The 27,610-nt window shown below is 30.9% G+C and overlaps 1 protein-coding gene across 2 annotated transcripts in view; it reads left to right on the top strand.

The window, feature by feature from the left end:
• LOC145243621 (ectopic P granules protein 5 homolog) overlaps nucleotides 1-27,610 on the top strand; it is a 230,294-nt gene that overhangs the window by 182,450 nt on the left and 20,234 nt on the right. For both annotated transcript variants that reach the window (XM_080106641.1, XM_080106642.1), the window contains 8 exons: nucleotides 878-1,009; nucleotides 1,858-1,939; nucleotides 3,665-3,828; nucleotides 7,704-7,896; nucleotides 15,974-16,150; nucleotides 18,080-18,261; nucleotides 24,925-25,113; nucleotides 27,329-27,486. In XM_080106641.1, coding sequence (XP_079962767.1) covers nucleotides 878-1,009; nucleotides 1,858-1,939; nucleotides 3,665-3,828; nucleotides 7,704-7,896; nucleotides 15,974-16,150; nucleotides 18,080-18,261; nucleotides 24,925-25,113; nucleotides 27,329-27,486 — 1,277 coding nt within the window. The remainder of the gene's footprint in view (nucleotides 1-877; nucleotides 1,010-1,857; nucleotides 1,940-3,664; nucleotides 3,829-7,703; nucleotides 7,897-15,973; nucleotides 16,151-18,079; nucleotides 18,262-24,924; nucleotides 25,114-27,328; nucleotides 27,487-27,610) is intronic.

Here is a 27,610-nt window from a genome sequence, read left to right on the forward strand (position 1 = left end):
TCATGAATCATGATAAGAAATAAGTAGTTTTGTGGAGTTTTTTTTTTTTCATGATAAATTTTACTTATGTTTTGCTCTATAATAAAGATTAACATCAGGGCTCTACGGACAAATTTATCTTTATTTGACCTTTGACAACTTAATATTCCCGTTTACTAGCCAAATAGAAAAGTTACTAGCCAAACCCACATGACTTTTAGAATATGACATTTTAATTCTGCGACGAGTACGTACATCATAAAAATTTTCCTGTGTGTGTGTTTTAATAAGCGTAATTCTAAATATACAACAAATTTTATGTTAATACTTGAAGGTATAAACATTCTAAATTTCTCAGATATTTTTTAAACAGCCTTCGTTAAAAAAAAGGAGTATATTGTTCTATTAAACTTTCATTGTTTAAATAATTTTTTTTTTTTTATAAAACGAACAAAGTTGAAAAGATATTTTTCACTCAGTAGTGAGCTTGGAAGATTGTTAGTGAAAGAAACACAATCACCAAAAGATAAGCGTTTCATTATTTCTTGTCGCCACTTTGAAAAATCACTCGCAAATGCGACTGTTTCACTTGCAATGTAGAACCCTGACATATATGGAGGGAACCAAGAAGAATTAGAGGAATTCTTTAAAAGGAAACTTATCTAGATAATACAAGCTCAACAATTGGGGTGGAGCTTATATATGAAAAGAAAAAGAAAAAAAAATATGACAATATACAGGTATATACTAATGCATATAAATTTCACCGATATCGATACAAGATATACCACCTAAATCTTATATTGAAAACTGACTCTCTAAATTCTTGTGTATAGAAAACTGATCCTGTAAATAATCGACCCTCTAATTATTTTTATTTCTTTTTCCCTTTTCAAAGTTTGATGTATGTGTCTGGTTGGAGAAGCTGAATCTTCCTCATCCTGAGGTTGTCAAATTGATCGAAGTTTTGTCAACGGCCTTCATCAGTTGTGGAGCTGAACCAATGGCCCGTGAGTTGATGTTGTTTGAGGTGAGCAATCGTCACTTTATTTTTCTTTTCTTTTTTTTTTCTTTTTTTAAAACATTTTCACGTTTTAATCTTTCTACTTTTTTACGACTGTGCATTTCTCAGAATGTTAAAATAGACAGGAAAAATAGATTCGTGTTTATTTTGGAGGCTTGTCTAGAATTCCCCCTCATATTAAAAAAACAAAAATAAAGAAAAATCTGTATGATGTACATCCCCATGATGAAACGAAAACATCATTTTCTTAAAGTCATGTAGATTGATCAAGTCGTTTTGTTTTTAGATAAGAGAGTCAAATTTTATGAATATCGGGGAAGTAACTGTCTCACCTGCCATTTTAAAAAAAACGTGAAGAAACAAAGGGAGATAATATGAACTGCACGCCTGTGGAACGTTCGTTTCCCTGCTTTCCAACTGACTACAATATGGTCGCCTTCAAGTACAACGTGAAAAAATTCTTGATGAAACGTCCCCTTAAGTAATCCAATTTACCAAATTTCAAAACCCATTAACCCTTATCCTCGAGTGGCCTCTGGGCCTTAATAAGTGGTGAAAAAAATAAAATCAATAGTAATTAAAAACTTGTGAGATTTATGTTGTAATGCCTACAAAAACCCATTAATCACTTAAAAATGATTTTTTTTCAAACTAGGGGAGGGGAAGACTGCCACTTTTTGTTTATTCATTAAATTTGATTTTCTTATTTAAAAATAAAACTACTAGATCAATTTACATGAATTTTGGAGTGTGATATTTTCGTTCTGTCGCAGGTACAGAAATCATACAAATTTTTCTTTTTCTGAATATATTATAATTATATAGACTGATTTGTTTTAATCATTTCTTTTCAGTTGTTTTGTACGCATCTCCACAAAGTCTTGAATGCAAGTTTTCATCTGTATCTCTCTCAAATCCTGTCCATGTTACTTAAAGGTAAATTTTCAGGGTTTTTTTTTTTTTTTCATTTTTCTTTTTTTTTTTTTTTTCATTTTTTTTTCATTTTTTTTTCATTTTTCTTCATTTTTCATTTTTTTTTCGTTTTTCTTCATTTTTCATTTTTTTTTCATTTTTTTTTCATTTTTTTAAAATTTTTCTTCATTTCAACATTCAATCATTACTTCTTAGTCTGTCTATTTGTCTGTCTTTTCTTGGAAACTACTGGACAATCTGGTTGAAATTTTGTATGGACTTTTGTTATAAGATACAGCCAACTAAGTATTATGGACAGTCAAGGATTAATAGGGATTAGTATTTAATGCAAAAATTAAGCACAAATTTAACCATATCCAACCATCAATTTAGCATAAAGCACCTAAGTTAATAGGCTATAATTTATGCCCGTTTTTAATGGACTAGAAACTCTAGTATATATATATATATATATATATATATATATATATATATATATATATATTTTAGTCATCGACATACAGTCCTGTTTCGTTGTTTCACAACTCATAAAAAGAGGAATAGGTAGTTTGCTTGAAGCATTGCTGATAAAGATAATATATGAGAGATTGGAAAAGTTAAGACCCAAGAGCAGAAAAATGAAAGGAAAACAAAAACAAACAGATGCGGTCATATTGAGACGATGGTAAACAAGTATCTATTTACTTTTATTTATTTTTTTTATTGAGTAAAAATATTTCACAAACTTCAGCAAACTAGGTAACATATGTCTGGGATAGTGTAAAGTCCATTAATGGTGAAAGTCTTTTATTAATTTTGGGAAAAAGGCCTCCCTTCAAAAAGAAAATTAAAAGTGATATTCAAAATGGTGGAAAAATCAGGTACGCAGAAACAGCAGTGCTGCAGCAAAACTTAATAATAGCTATATATATATATATATATATATATATATATTTATTTTATTTTTTATTTTTTTCTTTCCTTTCTCCCCCATCACTACCTTTTTCTATGTCATTTTTTTATCTTCACTTCCCTCTCCTTTTCATTTTTTTCTCTTCTTCCTAGTAAAATAAAAAAATAAAAATAAATGGATACTTGTTTACAACCAAATTAAATTATACGCATATAAAATTCATGGTTACAACTTCTTTTGTTCTCGGAATGCATGCTGTTTCTTTTTTTGGTAATTACATTCCGCTGTCTTTCCAGCCAAATGCTTTCAAGACTGTTGACGCTAACTCTGGAACTGACTAATTATTTTTTTTCTCGGACTCAAATTCTATGTGTATAAAACTCTTCCTTTCTAACTACGGCATCATCTACCATATAGCATAAAAGAATCAGTTGCCTTATTTTTGTTACATATTCACTCATTATTTATGGAAACTAAAATTCTTAACTGTTTGTTTCTAAAATTCCATTTTACCAAGTTAAAATTCCTAGTGTATATTTTAGCTGACATTCCAGTTTGCCAAATTCCAAACCCTATTGAAATATCTCGTTGTCATCAGCATTATTTCTCTATTGCATTTTTAACATTCAAACATCTACATTTTTAATAACTACAATCATAATAATAATTGTCTAGGTTACTTGGTGTTGCCCGGCAGTCCATAATATAACATCAATAGTTCTTTTTGTTTTTGTTTTTTTTTTTAAATTCTTGGTAGTTTGATGTTTTAAAAATAATAATTCATTAAAAACAAAGCATTTAATATTCTTTACTTTTACCTGTTGTCTCATTGACAGTTTCATCGAAAGGTCGGTTGCATGTCAAATGTTGGCAGATATTCAGTGAAACCTGTTTTCCTTACATAGCCGAATGTGTCACACCTGGCAGTTTTGATGAAGAATATCAACTCCAACAGATGTCTGTGACACTGCCATCAGCCGCTCAACTCTCGACTCAACAGGTAAGTCTTCCACTTCCCAATATACCTCTGACATCAACAACTTTGTTTTTTATCCAAAATTCCCCTATATTAAAAAACAACAATGAAGAAAAGTCTGTATGGCACTCATACCCATTACAAAATGAAAATAACGTATTCCAAAAATCACATAAATTGATCTAGTTTTATTTTTATAAAGAAAATCATTTTTAAGCGATTAATAGGAATTCCTAGGCATTACAATATAAATCTAGTATGAATTATTGTTGAGCTTGATTTTTTTAAAAAATTTATTTAAATTTTTTTTTTTTCATGGCAGATGATGCAGTCACTACTCCTATACTCATAAAATTTGATTTTATTCTCTATAATATAAATCTCACCTGTCTGTTTGAATGTATGTATGTATGTTTGTATATATGTATGTATGTCTGCCTAAAATTTTACACAGAGGCGACAGATTTTCACAAGATCAATATAGTTTTGAAGCTCGACCCTTGAACGACAAATATAAAAACAAATTGGCTAAAAACATTAATTCCTTCACCCTCAACTGGACACTTTCCTACAGGGGAGGGGTCGCTATATTCGTGAATATTTTCGAAAGTCATTCCCTCTTTTCAATTGACTAGCCTTAATTTAAACCTTCGCCACTTCCGGTTTGTGATGGACGCAATGGCAAAGATGTCACTTTTTTTTTCACATTCTTTTCTTCCTTTGCGGTACCGGTTTGAGTCTGCCTGTCTACTATCACTTTTTTTTTTTTTTGCTCAAAACACTTTCAAACACCCCGGCAATGCCGGACACCCAGGCTAGTTTAAAAATAAAATGACTTGATCAATTTACATGGTTTTTGGAATATGATATTTTGTTTTGTCACGGGTATGTACATCATACATATTTTTCTTTATTTTTGCTTGATAATAACCGCACTTTCAAAAGACAATCAGGGAAGGTAAGTATGGTTGTAGAGAGAATGAAGTCAACTTTTCTTGTAGTTGGTGAAATCATCCTCTATTGTTGAGTAGAGGAATCAATGGCTGCTCCATGCAAGAAATGAGTATGCACGGAATATGCCGATATTATAATTACAACTAAAGTAAATTTATTTACAGCATGGATAAAATTATTAAATTGTAAAAGTTCATAGCAAAAGATGCGTGTTGGCCTCAAGTGTCTTTGATGATAGATCCAACGACAGTTTGGCGGTTGTTCGTCATATCTGCATAGTAGCGAGGTCCAGCGAGAAAGTATGACACAAACCAGAAGTGAAGGTAAGCTGTATCGCCTCCTTGTGACAAAGAATGATATTACCAGAATTAAAGGGCAGTAATCGTGATTGACTTAAAGCCATCAGTTTGTATTGCCCCTTAGTTATCATAGCTCCCAGGTTCTCTGTAGTCCGGAGTTAGGGCATCTGGTGCTACCAGATCAGGCTGTCTGAAAATACTGGCTCCCTGACCTAAAGGTTCTGGATATGACCTAAAACTATATCCGATGGTGAGGCCCCACCTTGCGGGCTTGAGGAGTGTGGAGCCACTCTTTAATTGCCATTGCTCCCAGGTCCACTCTGACCCGGAGTGGTAGTACCTGTTAGGGTCCCAACTATGGGTTAAATAGAATCCGACTTAAAAAACAAATATGCTCCATTAAAAATCGTTCCTCAAAATAACTAGATTCGGCATTAAATAACCTGAAAAAGGTTGATATGCCGTAAAACAAAAACAACCAACCAACCCTGATCTAAAATGTACCGAACATTTATGTTATTGTTTTTTTTTTTCTTTTCCTTTGTGAAACTCAATCATGTTTTGCAAAGTCAAAAAACAAAATGTTCTGTACAAAATAACCAAGCCAAACATCATGATTAAATATTTGAGATATAATGAATTTCAAGCATAAAACCTTTTTCTAAAATTACTGGATTCAACATTAAATGACCTGAAAAGGGTTGCTATGCTGTAAAACTAAACCAAACCAAACCTGAAATAGGTGGATCAACTTATAACAAATAAAGAGATCAAAATCACTAATTAATTATATCCTATCCATCGATGTCTAAACACCTTATGTACTCCCCAAGAGACTGTCTTATTTATCACCATATCATTTCTAGTACATTCCCACAGCTTAAGCGATTTTTAACCCAGGATCATCAAGTTGACCACAGCTGACCTTTCAGTATTTTTTTCCATTTTCTGTTATTTTCAACTAGCTAAATTAAATACTGATTGTTTGAAAATAAAATAAATTGTCCGCAGAAAGATGATGAATTATTCAACATGATCTTTATTTCAAATCACTGACCTGTGTGTATGAGAGACAGAGAGATTAAAATCACTAATTAATTATATCTTAACAGCCTATGTCCTTACATGTCTGAGCATCTAATGTGCTTCCAAGCCGAATATCTTTGCTATCACTCTGTGTCTTTGAGCCATGTGATGTCACATTTGATTTTAGCACATTCCTATTGCCTGAACAATTTTCAACTCGGGATCATCAAGTTGACCTCACTTGACCTCTCAACAGTTTTCCATTTCCTATTATTCTCAACTAAGTTTTATACTAGTGGATTTACCCGCTTAATATTGAACACTCCAGTTTAGACTAAACTTGGGAGGAATTTTAGTGTAACTTCAAACTCCTCAAATTGGGGCCTCAATATTGGATGCAGTTCCGTGTCAGTAGTTGATAGCTATGAAATATGATAGGTAAAAAAGAAGAAAGGTGAATTTTGGAGTGGTAAGGTAGGTTTGACGTTAACTCCTTACTCAAGAGTGCCTGAGGCAGTTTCATGTTGTACTTATGACAATATGCTTTTTGATAATTAAAAAAAAAAATCTATGTACTAAAATCACAAATTAATTATATCTTACTAGCAGCGGTACATAGCATTGCCCGGGTGTAGAGAGGTTTTATGGTAAGAGTATTGATCAACATAGCCCTAAAAAAAAATGTTTCAATACCCCCTAAAAAGAATGAATATAGCAGCGAGTACCTGTACAAAAAAAAAAATAATAATTGATCAACGGAACCCTAAAAAAAAAAAATTAATCAGCCCTCTAAGAAAAATGAAAATAGCAGTGAGTAACTGTGCAAGGGTAAAAAAAAAAATGGAGTTAGCAGGCAGGCAGGCTTGAACCTGCAATGCTAAAAGGAAAAGGAAGTGAAAAAAAGCAAATGATTTAGTCACCATGGCCACCAATGTTGTCACCGTTCAAATTAAGTCATTGCAAGGTGTGACTTTGCAAAAATGTTGCCGAAAAAAAGTGACCCCCTTCTTATAAAAAATGGCCCAGTTGACGGTCAAAGAATTAATATTTGTGGCCAGTTTTCGGATATTTGTCGTCCGAGAGTTTGAGCTTTCAAACGATATCTATTTTTTCAATGTTTGGTTGCGTGTGTCGAAAGTTTTTTGCAGACATATAAATGCACACACACACACACACACACATTTTGCCTTTTATATATATGTTTCACATGTCTGAATGCCTTGTGTAGCTTCCAACAGACTGTTTTTTCTATCATCTTCTCTCCTTGAGCCATATGATGTCATATTTGTTTCTAGTAAATTCCCACAGCTTTAGCAATTTTTAACCGAGGTCTATTAAATCGACCTCAGCTAACCTTTTAGTGGTTTTTCATTTTCTGTTATTCTCAAATAACTAAATTATATACTAGTGGATCTACCTACTCAACATCTAAGACTTTGTGGAGTCCTGCTAAAACATCGCAAGACATAGAAAAAAAATATTCCTTGTGTCATATTTTGCCTCTGTTGGGGAAAATGGGTTAATACCTGTTCTGACCATCCGTAGATGTGCTCTTCCACTTGTACTTTCAACGAATACATTTCTGTTTAATTATTCTCTATGCGTTCGATTTTCTTTCAGCTGGCAGAGATACTTGAACTGCTTGCATCGTTCTTCATGGAACAGCGATTGCTGAACAAGGAGAGCAGTACGTTTGGTTTGTACTCCAAGTGGCACAGGTATGTGCCATACATCGCCTCCATCAGTGCCGGTTTTTTGAAAATTCTTGCTTCCAAATACCCGGAAACTCTTTATGACGACCAATCAGTGCAAGGTAATACATATATACTTACTCTCTCTCTCTCCCTCTATGTATATATATATATATATATTACAAACTCAAGTATTAATTCCTTTCATTACAATTGTTTCCGCAGAGAAATACACTGTTTGCTTCTTCAAATGGGAAGAGTCTAAATGGAAGGGAGGGAGATATGATTTTTTGGGGACACATGTGGATATTAAGAAAACAACTTTATTTTTATCTCCTCTTTCTTTATATAGTAAATTTTTATATAATTATTTTTTCTAATTTTATCTTGCTTTTTTGAGTTAATACTTGAGATTCTAAAATAAAAAAAAAAAATATTAAGCTCTACTAACATCTTGAGCACTTTTTATCCTGTTTTTTACCACTTCTACCTCTGAGAACACACACATATATATATATATATATATATAATTATTTACTATAAAAATTATTAAATTCCTACAGACACTAGTGTTTCATCTTTTTGGGAATCATCAGTGCAGGGTGTCACGATAAACACTGGTCGATAGATTCGAACCCGGCAACAGAAGCCACCATTTGGCCACGGTTAACCACAAGAAATACACTTGAAATTTAAACATTTATTTTTTAAATGCTTTTGAACGTCTGTCAGTGTAATCTAATACAATGATCTAGATAAATAAGAGCTAATATGACCGACTTTTTATTTCCGCTGAAAGTGCTCAATGATAAGAAACGAGTTTCTTAAAAGGGCTGACATAATTATTTATTATAATAATTGTTAAATACATATATATATATATATATATATATATATGTAATAACTATTTATTATAATAATTGTTAAATATATATATATATATATATATATATATATGTAATAACTATTTATTATAATAATTGTTAAATATATATATATATATATATATATATATATATATATAATAACTATTTATTATAATAATTGTTAAATACATATATATATATATAACTATTATAATAATTATTAAATATATATATATATAATAACTATTTATTATAATAATTATTAAATACATATATATATATATATAATAACTATTTATTATAATAATTATTAAATATATATATATATATATATATATATATATATATAATAACTATTTATTGTAATTATTATTAAATACATATATATATATATAATAACTATTTATTATAATAATTATTATATATATATATATATATATATATATATATATATATATATATATATATATATATAACTATTTATTATAATAATTATTAAATACATATATATATAGTAAAGATTCCCGGGCAACTCTGAGTAGATTATCTAGTATATATATATATATATATATATATATATATATATATATATATATATATATATATATATTTAATAATTATTATAATAAATAGTTATATATATATATATATATATATATATATATATATATATATATATATTTAATAATTATTATAATAATTATTAAATACATATATATACACTAGATAATCTACCCAGAGTTGCCCGGGAATCTTTACTTTCATGCCATATCTCTCAAATTTCTTTTGTAAAACTCGAAATGAGTTGAGTTTTGAACAAAGCAAAATTTTACCCCTTCGGCGATATGACCCTTTTTAGATGCGTAAAAATATAAACTGTAAACATTATATTTTTAATTTTCTGGTATGTTATCTTGCAATTTATTAAAATTTATATTTTGATACTGATATAGTTTTTGAACCCGACAAAGTAAATAAAATATGTACCCCTCAGAAAGCTTTCTACTCTAATAGTTTCTTCCCGCGAACAGCTAGACTTTTTAACTCCCATCCTGCTACCTGCTTCCCTGACTGTACTGATATGCAGAAGTTTAAATGTAATGTAAACCAACATCTTGTTAATCTTTCTTAGGCATAGTTCCAAATAGTAGCCCTTTACGTCCAAGTGGCGATATACTTTGTTAGGGTTGAACGTGAGTAAAAAAAAAAAAAGAAACTCAAATAACAAAGATTTTTTTACAATGTAGAGAAATCAATTTTTAAAGCAAATGCGTTAATTATAAAATGTTTACGATGAAACTTTCTATAACCGTGTATTATATTTAATGTTTGAAATGAGCATGATTAAAGTAAAAACAAATTACCAGGATCCATTTTGCTCTAAATAATTAATCTGGCTGAAATACCAAATGATGTTTATTCTAAAGAAATATTAGCTATATTGTTGATGATATTTACTTAAGTCAAAGTTCAGTTTAACGACGTTCAGTGATTGACCTTAGTATGTTCATCGGTAGAGATTCGGAATAAATGCTAATTCGTTTTTTGTTTTCGGGATCATATAACACACACATATTTTTCTGTTGTCTTTTTTAAATGTGCTCCTTTGTGAACAACTGTGTGCTGCGTTCGGCCGAATTAAGTTTGAAATGCATTCAGAAATCTTTTGTTTGTCTTTTAAATAAATAAAGCTTACTTCAATTTTTTTCTACTTTAGCAAACAATTAAAATAAATTAAATCAAGTTTATATAATATTCCCAAACAGAACAATTAAAACAATTCTATTAATAAAAACAATTAATAACATCAAGCTAATTATTAAAATAGATTTTAGTTAATGTACTATGCAAAGTATGAGGGGTGTGCAATAAGTAATGCCCCTGACCCACTTCCAGTTGTCTGATCTAGCTGAAATTTTGCATGTGCAATGATTTATATCTCTACGGGTTATGTGGCAAATTACAGCTCTGAACTAATTGTGGTTTCTGTTTTACAGATGTTTGAACTGAGTCAGGTGTGAAATGGATCCGGTTTTTGTATTTGAAAGGACGCACACCACAGGAGACTTTTGATGAAATGAAAGAAACTTATGGTGATAATGCCCCATCATATGACCTTGTAAAACGCTGGCATCGTGAATTTTTTTTTTTTTTTTTAAACAGTGATCACCATTTATCAAGGCCCGGAAGCCACTCATGGATAAGGGTTATTGCAAGTACATTACGTTAGTGTGGAGATTTGATGAAGTGTTTACTTAAGGGGGCGGTTCATTAGGAATGTGTTAACATTGGACTTGAAGACATCCAAGTTGTAGTCCGGAGGGAAGCAGGCAGACGGAACAGAGTTCCACAGGCGTGCAGTTCTAAGAAAGAAGCTTTGTTCATGGAATCCGCGTTTTGATTTAGGTACAGATATAGAGTGGGGGAAATTTTTCACAGTGGATTCAGCTAGACGGGTGTTTTTCGTGAAAGATTGGTGAGGGGGGACCAGAGATTGGAGCTCATACGAGCACCTGCCATGAATAACGATAAAACAAGGTTAGGCTCGCAACGTCTCTTCTGTGGGAGAGAGGTTGCAGGGTAGAGAAAAGGGCATCCCCCACTAAACCACGAAGTCTATTTTGTACTCTGTCAAGGCATGATAGGCTGTTTTTGGCAGCTCCCGCCAAGATATGGCAACAGTATTCCATCCTTGGACGTACTTGGCTTTTATATAGATAGAAAATTGCATCAGTAGTGAGATATCTTCTGGAGCGGTAGAAGGATCCCACCATCTTTCCAGCAACCTTGGCAACAGACTTGATGTATGTGTTCCATTTCAGATCAGGAGTAAAGGTCAAACCCAGAAGCTTGTCAAAACATGGGGCCTCACCCAGACGAGAGCCATCCATCACAATTGATGCCAGCTGGGGATCAGAGCGTTGATGATGTAAGGATAGGAGTTTGGTTTTGGATGCATTAAAAGTAACCAGCCACATCTTTCCCCACTGAACCACGCGCTCGAGATCAGAGGAGAGAGAATTTAAACATGGCCAGAAAAATGCTATTGATGAGGCATCTGTCCGTCAAGTTGAGGCTGCCATTTTGGAAGATCGCCGCATTTCTATTTGCCAAATAGCCCAAGATGTCAAGATTAGTACAGGGTCTGTGGAAACTATCATTCATGACCATTTGCATATGCATAAGGTGTCTGGCAGATGGATTCCCAGGTTGCTCACACCATTCCAGAAGCGAAAACGTGTCGAGTGCTCGAGGATGAATTTGGAGATGTGCCAAGAAGATGAGTCAAAGTTTTTCAAAAGACTGATTACACAGGATGAAACCTGGGTCCATCACTATGATCCAGAGACCAAAGCCCAGTCAATGCAGTGGAAGCACTTGGACTGACCACTTCCAAAGAAGGCAAGGGTGCATCCCTCTGCTGGCAAAGTCATGCTCACAGTCTTCTGGGACCAGGACGGAGTAGTGCTGACAGATTTTCTGGCAAAGGGTACCACAATTACAGAAGCCTATTATGCTTCACTTTTGAAGAAATTAAGGGAAGCTATCAAAATCAAGAGGTGGGGCAAGATCAGCAAAGGTACCCTCCTCCTGCAGGACAACGCTCCGGTCCACAACTCACATGTCGCCAGATCAGAAGCAGGGGCATGTGGTTATGAAATCCTTCCCCATCCTCCCTACTCTCTTGACCTTACACCCTCTGACTTTCACCTCTTTCCAGTGTTGAAAGGAAAGCGTTTCTCAGATGATGCAGCCTTGATTTATGAAGTCACGTCGTGGCTGGAGGACCAACCTGGGGGTGTTCTACAAAAGCGGTCTCCAGAGCTGCATTAAATGATGGGAGAAATGCATAACTCTGGGTGGTTCCTATGTAGAGAAGGCTAATAACTGTGTCAAGTTTCGTTGCTCTACTGCTATGGGAAGTGGGTCAGGGGCATTACTTATTGCACACCCCTCGTAGGTTACTTCTTGAATGTAGATTTCCTTTGAATAAATAGTATGTATAGAAATCCTGCTGGAATAAAAGTGTATGAAAGTTTGTTTTCTATATCTATATATTAATATGTGTGTGTGTGTGTGTGTGTTATTTTCTGTTTCACGCTTACATCCGGGTTGTTTAATTGTTATGTACTTCCATTTTTTTTGTCATAAATATATAATTCTTCATAAGTTTTGGTTTCGGTTATGACTGAAGAAATTCAAGTTATATATATATATATATATATATATATATATATATATACACATATTGGTTTCGGTTTCAACTGATGGCATTTAAGTCATCTAATTTTTTTTTATAAATAATTTTATCTAGAATTCTTCATAAGTTTTGGTTTCAGTTTCCATTATTGCTGAAGGAACTCAAGTTATGAATATATATATTTTTATTTTTCATAAGTTTTTATTTCGGTTTTGATTCAAGCTAATGAACCCAAGTCATATAGATATATTTTTTATCTTTGAATTCACAATTTTTCATATATAAAAATCGATAGAGCATTAACTCTGTAATAATATATACAAAATCTGCAAGAATTAAAATATCATATTTAAGCTTATTTTACGACTGGGTTTTGCTGGCTTTTCGTGCTAGCTTAGATAAATACTTTTGCAGTTTTAACAAAAGAGCTACAATAATATCATCTACAGAATGTCAACATCAATATATTACATATGAATGAGTCCCCTGTGGAATTTCCACATGTCCCGCTAGTGTATATATTAATACGATAGAGTGTGTGTTATTTTTTGTGTCATGCTTACATCTTTTTTCTTCCGAGTGACTATCGTTTAATTGTTATTATCTTCCAATTCTTTTAATTAATTATTTTACCCAGAATTCCTCATAAGTTTTGGTTTCGATTTCAATTATAGCTGACATTCTCTTATGTCTTTAATATATATATATATATATATATATATATATATATGACATTCTCTTATGTCTTTAATATATATATATATATATATATATATATATATTTTTTTTTTTTTTCTTCATAAGTTTTAGTTTTGGTTTCAATTCAAGCTGATGCACCCAAGTCATGGATATTTATTTTTGAAATCGCAACCTTATAATATATAAGAATTGATGGAAAATTGACTCTATAATAATATATATGAAATCTGAATAAATTAAAATATCATATTTAAGTATATTTTACGACCGGGCTACGCTGGGAATCCCTGTTAGCTAAGGTAAATACTTTTGCAGTTGTAACAAAAGAGCTACAATAATATCAGGGCGTCTCCATTTATGCTGAACGTCCACAGAATGCCAATATTATATATGAAAAAGTCTGCTGTGGAATTTCCACAGGTCCTACTGGTTATTATGATTATCATTTTTGTTATTATTTATAATTATAATTATCATTTTTATTATTATTTATAATTATGATTATCATTTTTATTATTATTTATAATTATGATTATCATTTTTGTTATTATTTATAATTATGATTATCATTTTTATTATTATTTATAATTATGATTATAATTTTTGTTATTATTTATGATTATGATTATCATTTTTGTTATTATTTATAATTATGATTATCATTTTTGTTATTATTTATAATTATGATTGTCATTTTTGTTATTATTTATAATTATGATTATCATTTTTGTTATTATTTATAATTATGATTATCATTTGTATTATTATTTATAATTATGATTATCATTTTTGTTATTATTAATAATTATGATTGTCATTTTTATTATTATTTATAATTATGATTATAATTTTTGTTATTATTTATGATTATGATTATCATTTTTGTTATTATTTATAATTATGATTATCATTTTTGTTATTATTTATAATTATGATTGTCATTTTTATTATTATTTATAATTATGATTATCATTTTTGTTATTATTTATAATTATGATTATCATTTGTATTATTATTTATAATTATGATTATCATTTTTATTATTATTATTATTTATAATTATGATTATCATTATTATTATTATTTATAATTATGATTGTCATTTTTGTTATTATTTATAATTATGATCATCATTTTTATTATTATTTATAATTATGATTATAATTTTTGTTATTATTTATGATTATGATTATCATTTTTGTTATTATTTATAATTATGATTATCATTTTTGTTATTATTTATAATTATGATTGTCATTTTTATTATTATTTATAATTATGATTATCATTTTTATTATTATTTATAATTATGATTATCATTATTATTATTATTTATAATTATGATTATCATTTTTGTTATTATTTATAATTATGATTGTCATTTTTATTATTATTATTATTTATAATTACGATTATCATTTTTATTATTATTATGTATAATTATGATTATCATTTTTATTTTTATTATGTATAATTATGATTATCATTTTTATTATTATTTATCATTATGATTGTCATTTTTATTATTATTTATAATTATGATTATCATTTTTGTTATTTATAATAATGATTATCATTTTTATTATTATTTATAATTAGTATTGTCATTTTTTATTATTTTTTATAATTATGATTATCATTTTTGTTATTATTTATAATTATGATCATCATTTTTATTATTATTTATAATTATGATTATCATTTTTGTTATTATTTATTATTATGATTATAATTTTTATTATTATTTATAATTATGATTATAATTTTTATTATTTATGATTATGATTATCATTTTTTTTTTATTATTTATAATTATGATTGTCATTTTATTATTATTTATAATTATGATTATCATTTTTATTATTATTCATAATTATGATTATCATTTTTATTATTATTATTTATAATTATGATTATCATTTGTATTATTATGTATAATTATGGTTGTCATTTTTATTATTATTATTTATAATTATGATTATCATTTTTGTTATTATTTATAAAGTTTAATTAATAAATATAATAACAAAAATTATAATAATAAATACAAAAGCAACATTGAGCCTGGTCAGTACTAAATGGTGACCATTTGGAAATACCAAGTGCTGTATGTGCTCTTTGCTTACCTTGACATTGTTTCCAGTCATCCTAGGTTTCTTCTTGCCACTGGAATCCAACTCAGGAGAGGTGTGGTTGGGGATTGTGCAATCATTGCTTCATAATTACTTAACCACCTTTCAGAGGGTATCCATTGTATCTCAAAACAAAATGGAGGCCAAGAAGAACATAGGCAACAGAAGTAATAATTGTAAAATTAGAGTGCTTAGTATTTGAAAAGAAAGAGCATAATAAAAATGGAAACAATTGAATTATTAAACGTATTTATTTATTTTTTCATTCTGTAAACCTTAATTTTTATTTTATTTTTATTAGCAATAGATTACATTTGGAATATGATAATTAATGTATTTAGCCCGTGGATCCGGCCACTGAAGGGGCCTGTCCAAACTCAACTGCTGATCCCCTGGACCGCTGGAGATCATGAAGCCGCCACAATTATGGTACAGAATTTCTGTGATGCTGTGCAGTATATCCATACGTTTTATAAATGTAAGTATATGAATATCTTCTTTGCTTGTCTCAGAGAAAAGCCCTCCCCCCCCACCTCCTTTTTTTTTTTTTTTTTTTAAGAATGCTAAAGAAAATGTAATGTGTAAAAAAAAGAAAAAAGAGGTGGGTGGGTTAAAAATGCAGCTCATTCAAGTGGAACAAACAAAAAGAAAGAAAATTTATATGTCATTAGCAAGAAAGTAAGGCTTGATCTTAATCTATATTTCTCTTAGTCTTCTTGGAAACTACTGGGCTGATCTGGCTGAAATTTCGTATGGACCTTTCTTATGATAAGGTGTAGCAAACCAAGTATTATGGTATCCATTCGATGCACAGTTAGGGATTAATGGAGAATAGTTGACACAATATCACATTTACTCTCACTTTTTCTCAGAAACTACCGGAGCGATCTGGTTGAAATTTTGTATGGGCCTTTGTTATAAGAAGGTGCAGTGAACAAAGTATTATGGTATTTGTTCATTGCATGTTTAGGAATTAAAAAGATTATTTAATGCAAAATGAGTGCAAATTAATCATATTCAACCATCAATTTGGCATAAAGCACTCATTCTAAGGCAACGGGCTATAATTTTTTTCCATTTTTAACTGCCTAAATAATTTAGTAACTGATAATAATAATAATAATAATAATAATACAGTAGAACCCCTAGATACGGCATTAAAAATTATTAACAAGATACAGTACAGTATATAAATAATACACATGTATATAATCAAATAACATTATAAGTAACACTGTAAGGTGGGGTAAATACCATAACTAGGGGCCAAAAAAGACATTGTATTCCACATCGTAACCTAAAAAAATCGTATTCTGGAGTCACCGTGTCCTGGGGTTCTACTGTAATAATAATAATGAAAAGGAAATAATAATCATGTATACAAATTTACATTTCATGATAAAAGAAGAAAAAGATTAATCTCATTAATAACTGATAATAATAAAAATAAAAGAAATTTTAATATAGACACAAAAACAGTCCCTTATTCTCATTATTAGAACCTATTTATTTATTTTATTGCAATGGGAAAGAAGTTAAGAGTAGTTGGAGTCATCAGGAGCGCTCTACGGATCATTTAATTTCCAGCCAATCTGGAAAAAATATCACCACATCATTAGTCAACATATAATTTGTCAAAAGTTATTTTTAAAAAAAACAAACAAAAAACGGGAGGGGCAGATAACTCTGGTCTAAATCCATTTTATTTATGCAGTATTACTTGAGTTTTCTAAAGTTTTTGATACTTGTACAATTTAATCAAGACATTAAAAAATGAAAATATCGAAACAAAAAGGTTATGTTGTACGTATCCGTTTTGAACTGAAGATCTCTGGAAAAAATTGCACTTAATTTGATCGAGTAGTTTTTTTACAGCGGAAAAACATGTTTTTATGAGAGCGCGTTGAAGACAGACATCTTGTATTTGTTTTAAATTTTTGTTTGAATTTTAGAAACGCCATGGGGAGATAACTCCATGTAAAGTGCTGACACTCCCTCCACATCTTTAATACTAGCTTTTCTTCCTAAAAATCGATCATTTTGCTCGGTATCATAACAAGTTGTTTTTTCACTGTAAAATAAAAACTACTTGATAAAATTAAGTGAAATTTTTTTTCCGGAGAACTTCATTCCATAACAGATATGTACAATTTAAACTTTTTTGGATATTTTCATTTTTTAATGTCTTGCCTAAACTGTACAAGTGCCAAGTTTTCAAATTTAATCTTATAAAATAATATTTTCAAAAGATTATATTATATTCATAAACCATGTTTGTTTTACTATTCTTTTCTCTTATTTCTATGATTTCACGTGTTTTTTTTTTGTTTGTTTTTTTTTGTTTTCTGTTCTCTTATTTCTGTGATTTCATAAAATGGTTGTTTTTCCACTGTTGCGTGTTTTCTAGCATTCATAACGCCTGTCAACCACACTCAGGAGATTCTCGGAAGACTCTGGGTTTTCTACACCTCAGTTTTAGCAACAAGGAAGATCCCTTCCTACTGTGTGACGCTACTTAATGTCGAACTTGCGCTTTTACCCTGGGAACAGCTCACGATTGATCTACAAGTGGCAGAAACCATGGCAACTGTGAGTAGATTCGGTTTTGTGTCATATATATATATATATATATATATATATATATATATATATATATATTATGGGGTGGATGGGGCTCACCATTGAAATTATTTCTAATGATCTCACTCCCCTCCCTTTTCATTACTTCTCCCCCTGAATTTTCCCATTTCTAACGTTAAATGTATATAAAACAGTGTTGTCTTCTTTACCCTTACTCTTGTCGCTGTTTTTGTTCCTTTTCTAATGAGAAGCATTTAGATTCGAAATGCCATTGCCTAAAGAATATATATACGTATACATAAATATATATGGAAACAATTTTGTGTTTACTATAAACTTTTTATGCAAATATTATGCAAGTATAAATCATGTAGAATATCTGCATGAATATAATTACACGTAATAGTTTACTAAAGATGATCATCCCATAAGAAAACCGGAAAAAAAAAAACTAATAGGGAATTAATTAAAATGAATTTTTAAAAGAATATGCAAATTAGCTAGATCTTTTTCTAGTGAATGCAATTCCAGAACCCATATATAAGAAAATTGTATTTTCTTTTTAAATAAATAGAAAAGGGGCTGCCTTTTTTCTGTTGTTCTTGGCCTTCGTGCCAGGATCAAGGTGTAGTATCTGTTCTGCAGATGCTGCACTTAAGATAGTTTGTACCAGTCAATGGAGGGGAAACCCTCTATACTGGGACAATTATTATTTTTGGTAACCAGAGTGCCCCCTTTTTGCCTACTTTTAGGGGAGCTGGTTTTTTACCCAACATTAAAAACGGCCTTGTGTCTAATTTGCTTTGGTGGGGAAGCAAATAAATACATTAAATAAATAGAAAAGAGGATTTTAATATGAATATCAATACACACAAAAGAAAAACGGATTTATAGGACACATACACCAGATTATAGGTATCCAAGATTTATAGGACACATACACCAGATTATAGGTATCCAAGATTTATAGGACACATGTACCAGATTATAGGTATCCAAGATTTATAGGACACATACACCAGATTATAGGTATCCAAGATTTATAGGACACATACACCAGATTATAGGTATCCAAGATTTATAGGACACATGCACCAGATTATAGGTATCCAAGATTTATAGGACACATACACCAGATTATAGGTATCCAAGATTTATAGGACACATGTACCAGATTATAGGTATCCAAGATTTATAGGACACATACACCAGATTATAGGTATCCAAGATTTATAGGACACATACACCAGATTATAGGTATCAAAGATTTATAGGACACATGCACCAGATTATAGGTATCCAAGATTTATAGGACACATGCACCAGATTATAGGTATCCAAGATTTATAGGACACATACACCAGATTATAGGTATCCAAGATTTATAGGACACATACACCAGATTATAGGTATCCAAGATTTATAGGACACATGCACCAGATTATAGGTATCCAAGATTTATAGGACACATGCACCAGATTATAGGTATCCAAGATTTATAGGACACATGCACCAGATTATAGGTATCCAAGATTTATAGGACACATGCACCAGATTATAGGTATCCAAGATTTATAGGACACATGCACCAGATTATAGGTATCCAAGATTTATAGGACACATGCACCAGATTATAGGTATCCAAGATTTATAGGATGCATGCACCAGATTATAGGTATCCAAGATTTATAGGACACATACACCAGATTATAGGTATCCAAGATTTATAGGACACATGTACCAGGTATCCAAGATTTATAGGACACATGCACCAGATTATAGGTATCCAAGATTTATAGGACACATACACCAGATTATAGGTATCCAAGATTTATAGGACACATACACAAGATTATAGGTATCCAAGATTTATAGGACACATGCACCAGATTATAGGTATCAAAGATTTATAGGACACATGCACCAGATTATAGGTATCCAAGATTTATAGGACACATGCACCAGATTATAGGTATCCAAGATTTATAGGACACATACACCAGATTATAGGTATCCAAGATTTATAGGACACATGCACCAGATTATAGGTATCCAAGATTTATAGGACACATGCACCAGATTATAGGTATCCAAGATTTATAGGACACATGCACCAGATTATAGGTATCCAAGATTTATAGGATGCATGCACCAGATTATAGGTATCCAAGATTTATAGGACACATACACCAGATTATAGGTATCCAAGATTTATAGGACACATGTACCAGATTATAGGTATCCAAGATTTATAGGACACATGCACCAGATTATAGGTATCCAAGATTTATAGGACACATGCACCAGATTATAGGTATCCAAGATTTATAGGACACATGCACCAGATTATAGGTATCCAAGATTTATAGGACACATACACCAGATTATAGGTATCCAAGATTTATAGGACACATACACCAGATTATAGGTATCCAAGATTTATAGGACACATGTACCAGATTATAGGTATCCAAGATTTATATGACACATGCACCAGATTATAGGTATCCAAGATTTATAGGACACATACACCAGATTATAGGTATCCAAAATTTATAGGACACATGCACCAGATTATAGGTATCCAAGATTTATAACTAATTAATTCAACTGAGTGCTTAATAAAAGGAGGAGAAGATATATTCTATTAATATATATTATTCATATATTTGTTTCTATTATATATGTAGATTTGTTTATATTAATATCTGATATTTCCTAAAAACCTCTGGCCTTGATGGAGAGGATACTAAAACTTGCTATTGTTTCAAATGATCTGAAAGAAATAACACTAAGGGGAGACTTGATTCCAAATATTTCTCATATGTTATATCTCCATTTTTTTTTGGAAATAGGGTATGATTATAAATATCTCCAGTATCAAATAATCCTTATGCACTGTGAAATTTACTTTATGTATGAAAAGCAAAGAGGGGAGATATAACATATGAGAAATATTTGGAATTAAGTCTCCCCTTGCTGTTATTTTTAATCATTTGAAATCATAGCAGCAAATTTTAGTCTCCCCTCCATTAAGGCCAGAGGTTTTTAGAAATAAATTAGATATTTTGTAATTCATATGCAAAACTAGGAAAACAAATGACTATGATTGGAATATTTTATGGCTGTAAGAAAAGTGCCAAAAATAAGCTCTGGATAATGGATGATTCCCTAAATATGCGACCTTAAGGGCAAATGTCACAAAGGCCACTACACAAGTCAGGGCATTACCTTTCCAATGAGCCTTCATTTGTTAAATTCTGATCAATAGTTGCTGAGATTTGAAACTTATAAACTTGCAAAAAAAGGTGATATATATATATATATATATATATATATATATATATATACATATAAATGTTTAAAGATACAAAATTTATATAACGATTTAAATAGAATGTGCGGAAATTTCTCAAGAGCTCTTTCGGCTATCATCTCGTCAGGAAAAACTCGATAGCATACAAAACAATATTATTGGCAAAATTAAAGAGCACTCCAACATAAACAAATTCCTGATGAACCGCCCCTTTAAGTAAGACACTTTATCAAATCTCCAATACTAGCCATTACCACGATACTATCCCATTGATTACTGTACACACAATAAACCTTATCCCCCAGTGGCCTCCAGGCCTTGATAAGTAGTGACCACCATGTAAAAACAAGAAAAATCAATCGGATTTTCCCATTTGACTTTGATTCATTTTTTAAAAGATTTTTAATTCAGCAATTCTATCACAAATTTTACATAAGAATGCACTTTTAGATTTTATATAAATTCTCTCACCTTTCTTTCTATAAGGAACACACAAACAACACACACACACACACACACAAACATTGAGTTTTATATATCGAGATATTAGATTATTTGAAATGGATGGGATCATAAAGGATGACTGGTAATTGTAGACAACTTTATAAACAGACTAGGATAACCTATGACCTTTTGGGTCGTCTTGAAAGACTAGAGAGTACGAAGAGGATCTTGAGTTTACCTTTGGTAGTCTTGTAACTGTTGCTTCCCTTATTTTGTCCTTTAGTCCTCACATTCCATGAGCAATGTTTCTGACAAAGAGGGAAGAATTGCAGTTTTCTGGATCTGATTCTACCCATCTAACACATTGTTACCTAGTTTTGAACCTTAAAGTGGTATTTTTTTCAGCTCCTTGCATCAAGTGGCTTTATGCCTTGTCTAAAGCGATTTTCATAAAAAGAAAAAGAATAGACAATATTTAGTATATATATATAATCATTATATATACATACACATATATATATATATATATATATATATATATATATATATATATATATATATATATATATTCTTTAGTTGTAAGCCATGTTTTAGTTTCAGAAAAGTTTCCGATGGGTGATTATTCTATACAAGTCCTGGAGATGACGAATTCTCAGTGGACAGCTGTTCTGTATACGTTCCGGACTTTCAATTAACCATTAATTTGTCAATGTAATACCAGAATGGTATTGATAGTGTCATATTCTTCTTTTTTTTTTTCCTGTTTAAAAAACAAACAATTCTATCAGAGCGAGTATTTATCTAAAGTCGGGAAATAATAGAATATCCGTTGTATAGAGTATCCGTCTTGTAGAAATTATTTAATATTTAGTTATCGTTGATCTTCAGTTGTAAGCTGTGTTTAGTTTCAGAAGAGTTTCCGTTGGTAGTTATTCTATACAAATCCTGGAGATGACGAATTCTCGGTGGCAGTCGTTCTGGACTTTATAATTTTGCAGCCAAGGAGCAAAAGATCCTCCTCTTGTTGACACGAAAAAAATATGTGCAAGGTTGCTAAAAAGGTTTAATTTTTATGGAACACTTCTGGTTTCTGATTGGTTGATAGCAGAACGTGAATTAATTTGATTTGTCAGTTCCTAGCAGCAGCGTTTATAAATAGAATCTCCCAACTCTGAGGGACCATACCTCCCCCATTATGAGTCAAAAATATTGCAACATATATATATATATATGGGGAGGAGGTCACCAGTTTTTAGGGTTGTTGATCATTAGTTTTATTGGAATGTATACACGCCAGTTTCCGGTTATACTTTAAGGAGTTTTGTAAAAAAGAGAAGCATTTTTGGGATGTGCCAGATTCAGAGAAATATTTTCAGTGAAAAAGATTTTCAGTGTTTATGTTCAAATGTGAGAAAAACACGAGACATTGTCATACGGTAAACAAAACAAAATAATGAGTTTAGAAGGCATACAATCACAAAAGAGATAATTTTATATATGTTTAAAATGGAAGATTTACAGCAATAGAAAAACATAGAATGAGTTTAGAGTTCTTGTAAAAACAAGAGATTCATTTGCTGAGACATTAGAGGAAATCTGGATTATTAATTAAAAGCAGGGGTCAAGAAAATCGTATTCAAAACTTCTCTGCTCAATTAAAATAAATTATAATTCATAATTGTTTTTAAGGGTTAATGTTCATTTGTTTATCATATTAGAAAATAGTTTCAGTGGTAAAGTTTGGGAATATTTCAATGAATAAGGTTTAACAGATGGACAGACGATAATAAGTCAATGTGTTAGGTATGTGTCTGTATTTTCGTTAATGTTTGTATATATGAGTGGAAGGAAATGTTGCAGAGATGATCACCCATAGTAGGGGTGCCAGTGACACTGATCTACAGATTTGAGTCAACTGAGTTCCACTGGTTTGTTGAAGAAAAATCTGGCTTTTAAAGGATTTAGGTGGCTTCCAGAAAGACCATTTCAAATAAATTCAGAAAGTTTTCTAATTGGCCCAAAATATAATTATTTGTCTTTATTCAGGACAGTGTATGCGCAGACGACATGCGTACAAACGTGTTTATGTATTTAGATTTTGTACGTCGATGTGTAAACATCGACTACACTATCATTATGATGACAAGAAGAAAGAGTGAATGCCAGTCTGTCAGAGCGAATGCTACATCGAAGTCTCGACTCTAACTGCTTTATGATTCTGAATTTAAAAAAAAAAAAAAAAATAGAGTGGAACTTACGAAATTAATTGGTTCCGGCTTGTTTTCGCATCTTGAAATGTTTTTAGATAATTAGTGATCAGATGATTCTTTACTATTGAACAGTTTAGATTATTATTATTTATTCGCTAGGAGTAGTCACACAAGCCATCATCAAAGATTTCTCTTTGAGAACAACTTGTGGTGTTCTCTGGAGTCTGAGTGACAACAAGTCTCCTCAGATTTTTTAAAGGGTTTGAGTAACTACTAGAAAGACCATTTCAAATAAATTCAGAAAGTTTTCTAATTGGCCCAAAATATAATTATTTGTTTTTATTTAAGATAGTGTATGCGCAAACGATATGCATACAAACGCATTTATGCATTTTGATTTTGTACATCGATGTGTAAAACATCCGTAAACATCGACTACATATAGAAGAAATAGGATGGCACTTTTTTCTTTTTTTTAAGTCGTTAATTGAATATTCAAATTTTTTCAGAATGCCAAAACAATATTTTTTTTTCTTTAAATAGGTATTTAAAGATATTAAGCAAGCTTTTGGCTCAAATGAGCCGATTTCAAGCAATTTATTTTTTTATCTTTTTTTTTTTTTTACAGCCATCTTTCTGAAATTGCTTTCAAATTTGTTTTGTATTAATGCAACGTTTATTCTTTTTTGTGCATCTGTTTAGATTCGAGAAAGCGGCAACCCCGAATGTTTTCAGATGGTCAAAGTAATTGCTCCGCACATCAACTGGAAAAACTGCTTACAAGGTTTCATAAATTCTCATCCGGCCACAATCGTGGCCAAACTGACATCGTATCTCTTTTACCTCTTTTTACAATTAGCGGGAGATGATAAAGACAGTTTTTTCGCACTGGTAAGTACCGCGATTCTCACTTTTGTTGTTGTCTTCTTCTCCAACGTACAAACGTGTCTGTTTTTTGTTTTTAGCCACTTCTTATTTTCTCTTTCTTCCAATATTTTTTAATCCCCCCCCCAAAAAAAAAACAATTGGTTTATATTGATGTCATTAAGACCAATGTATACCCTGGTTTACCATAAAACACAATAGCAGTCCTAACCACTAAATGATTATTAATATGGTTACACTCGATATTGAGCACCAGCAGGGAGACCCGACATTGCCCAGGATTAAATTATGATCAACAAATATTCCACACTTCCAAAACTTATTGTCATCAAAATTGATGAAATTGCCCATTTTTCAATCAAATCGATTGATTGCCTGCTCTTTACGTACTCACCTGCAGTGACTTAGTACACAATACATTGTAGTTAACAGTGCATTGTAAAAAACCTATGGTTGATTTTATATAATTATTTTATATATAATGGCTTGAATTATAGTTTTAAATGCAAAAGTCAAGTATCATGCTTCAATTGGGCTCTAAACAAAAACATTAATTTCGAACGCGCCTCTGTCATATCAAAGAATCTATTGTTGATTTTATATGCCCGGCCTTTTTGCTTGTGCGGTAATAAAACTTCTCAAATGCATTTGTGATTTTAGGTTGTATAAAGGTGTTAACTTTGGTCAAAATCGCCTGTTTCTTCTTTAATCAGATCAGTTTTTGATACTTATCGGGGACATTCCGACACAAAACCTATCTAAGAACACTCTCAGATGCATAAAGTACATTTGTTTGAAATTTCAAAAAAAGATCTGGCCAGCCTTTTTGGAGTCCATAGGGAACGATCTCACACAGACACAGTGCCTTCTATATATAGAGATATTTTTTTAGCGTATTTGAAATTACTATAAAATAATTATTTTATAATATTTGAAAAAAAAATTATATATCAAGTAATTAAATTTTTCTACATTATGCATTTAATTTTTAATGTCTGTTTCAGATTTAAAATTTTTTATAAATTTCTCAAATGACTTTTTTGAACACGCAATGTCCATTTTCCTCTCCAACCTTATTTGTTACTGTCTGATCTAAACCATATGCATACACAAACTGAAAAAAAAAAAAAATCATGTCGTTAAAGATATAAATGTATATCTATGCATACAAGGAAATAACACTTATGCTTGCTGTGTTAAAAAAGTTTTTCCAATATAAAACTTTAATATATCATCAAAACAATAAGGAAAAGCAAAAAGGGGAAAATTAAGAAAAAAAAAAAAACTCCTACAGGCCATAGCATTTCAAAGCTAAATGCTTCTCATCGGAAAAGGAGAAAGACCATAATTATACAAAGTGCAAATATTGATAAAAACTTGCTTAATAACAAATATATGAAATTTATGTAAATTTTGACATTTTTTTTTTCTCTCATTTCGACGTGACATGAAAGTACATAAGTGTTTTTTTTTTTTTAATTGAATTACCTTTTTCTCTTCTATATATCTATAAAAGTGAGAATGTGTGTGTGTGTGTGTGAGAGAGAGAAGACACTTCTCAACCTATATACGCAATGAATTTTTGATCCACATATTTGAAATTTGGTATATAGGATATTCAGACATGCGGAAAACTTTTTAATCAGTTTTTATTCCAGAATAAAAGGGTTGCTAAAGGGGTCAAAATTAGCAAATTGGTACTTGAGGTGGGGGTCGCTGGATTTTTTTATTTGTTTTCCAAGTGTTTCACAACTGTACGTGTGCGGTCGAGAAACACGACAGCTTCTTTATGTTAAGAATAAGATTTTTTTAAAACACTTTGTAAATCTTGTGTCAGGCTGATGTAATGGTGACCATACTTGACTTAATGTCTTTGTTTTGGTGTCAGTATTTTTTTTTTTTTTTTACTAACAAGAAGTGAACTGTTTAGAAAAAAAAAACATAATACTTGCATGCACATGTCTCCATTTATGCGTATTTTACAACCGGGCAATGCCGGGCGGCTTGCTAGTCTCTAAATAAATCGGATGCTATAAACGTCTTATTCATTAGAAAATTACCTCCACATGCTTTGCTTGCATCAGTTCCGTTTGTGTTCCTGTATCCTCATAAACACGGCCTTCTTACGTTACGAAACAAAATGGAATCACTGGCGGTCGTGACTAATTGCAGTTTTGAACATGTAATTTGATCTATTGGTGATTTCTTTTCATGTCCGCAGACAGAAGAAGTCGTCTCAATGTTCATGACAGCTGAAAATTTGTCTTGGACTTATTTGGATTCTTCCAGCTTCACCCAATCGGTTAACTGGTACCTCCAACATTGTCAACCAAAATCTGTCCTTGCTCAACGCTCATCATTACAGGCTCTGGAATTACGGTACGTCTTATATCTTGTTTAATTATAAAAAAAAAAAGTTTTCATGCATGCAAACAGCAATTCTTCCCCCTTTTTCAGAAACATCACTGAAAGAACGTGAGGACTAAAGGACAAAATAAGGAAG

Source organism: Euprymna scolopes, chromosome 22 (assembly GCF_053919585.1).
Source record: "Euprymna scolopes isolate OS-2025 chromosome 22, ASM5391958v1, whole genome shotgun sequence".
NCBI lineage: Eukaryota > Metazoa > Mollusca > Cephalopoda > Sepiida > Sepiolidae > Euprymna > Euprymna scolopes.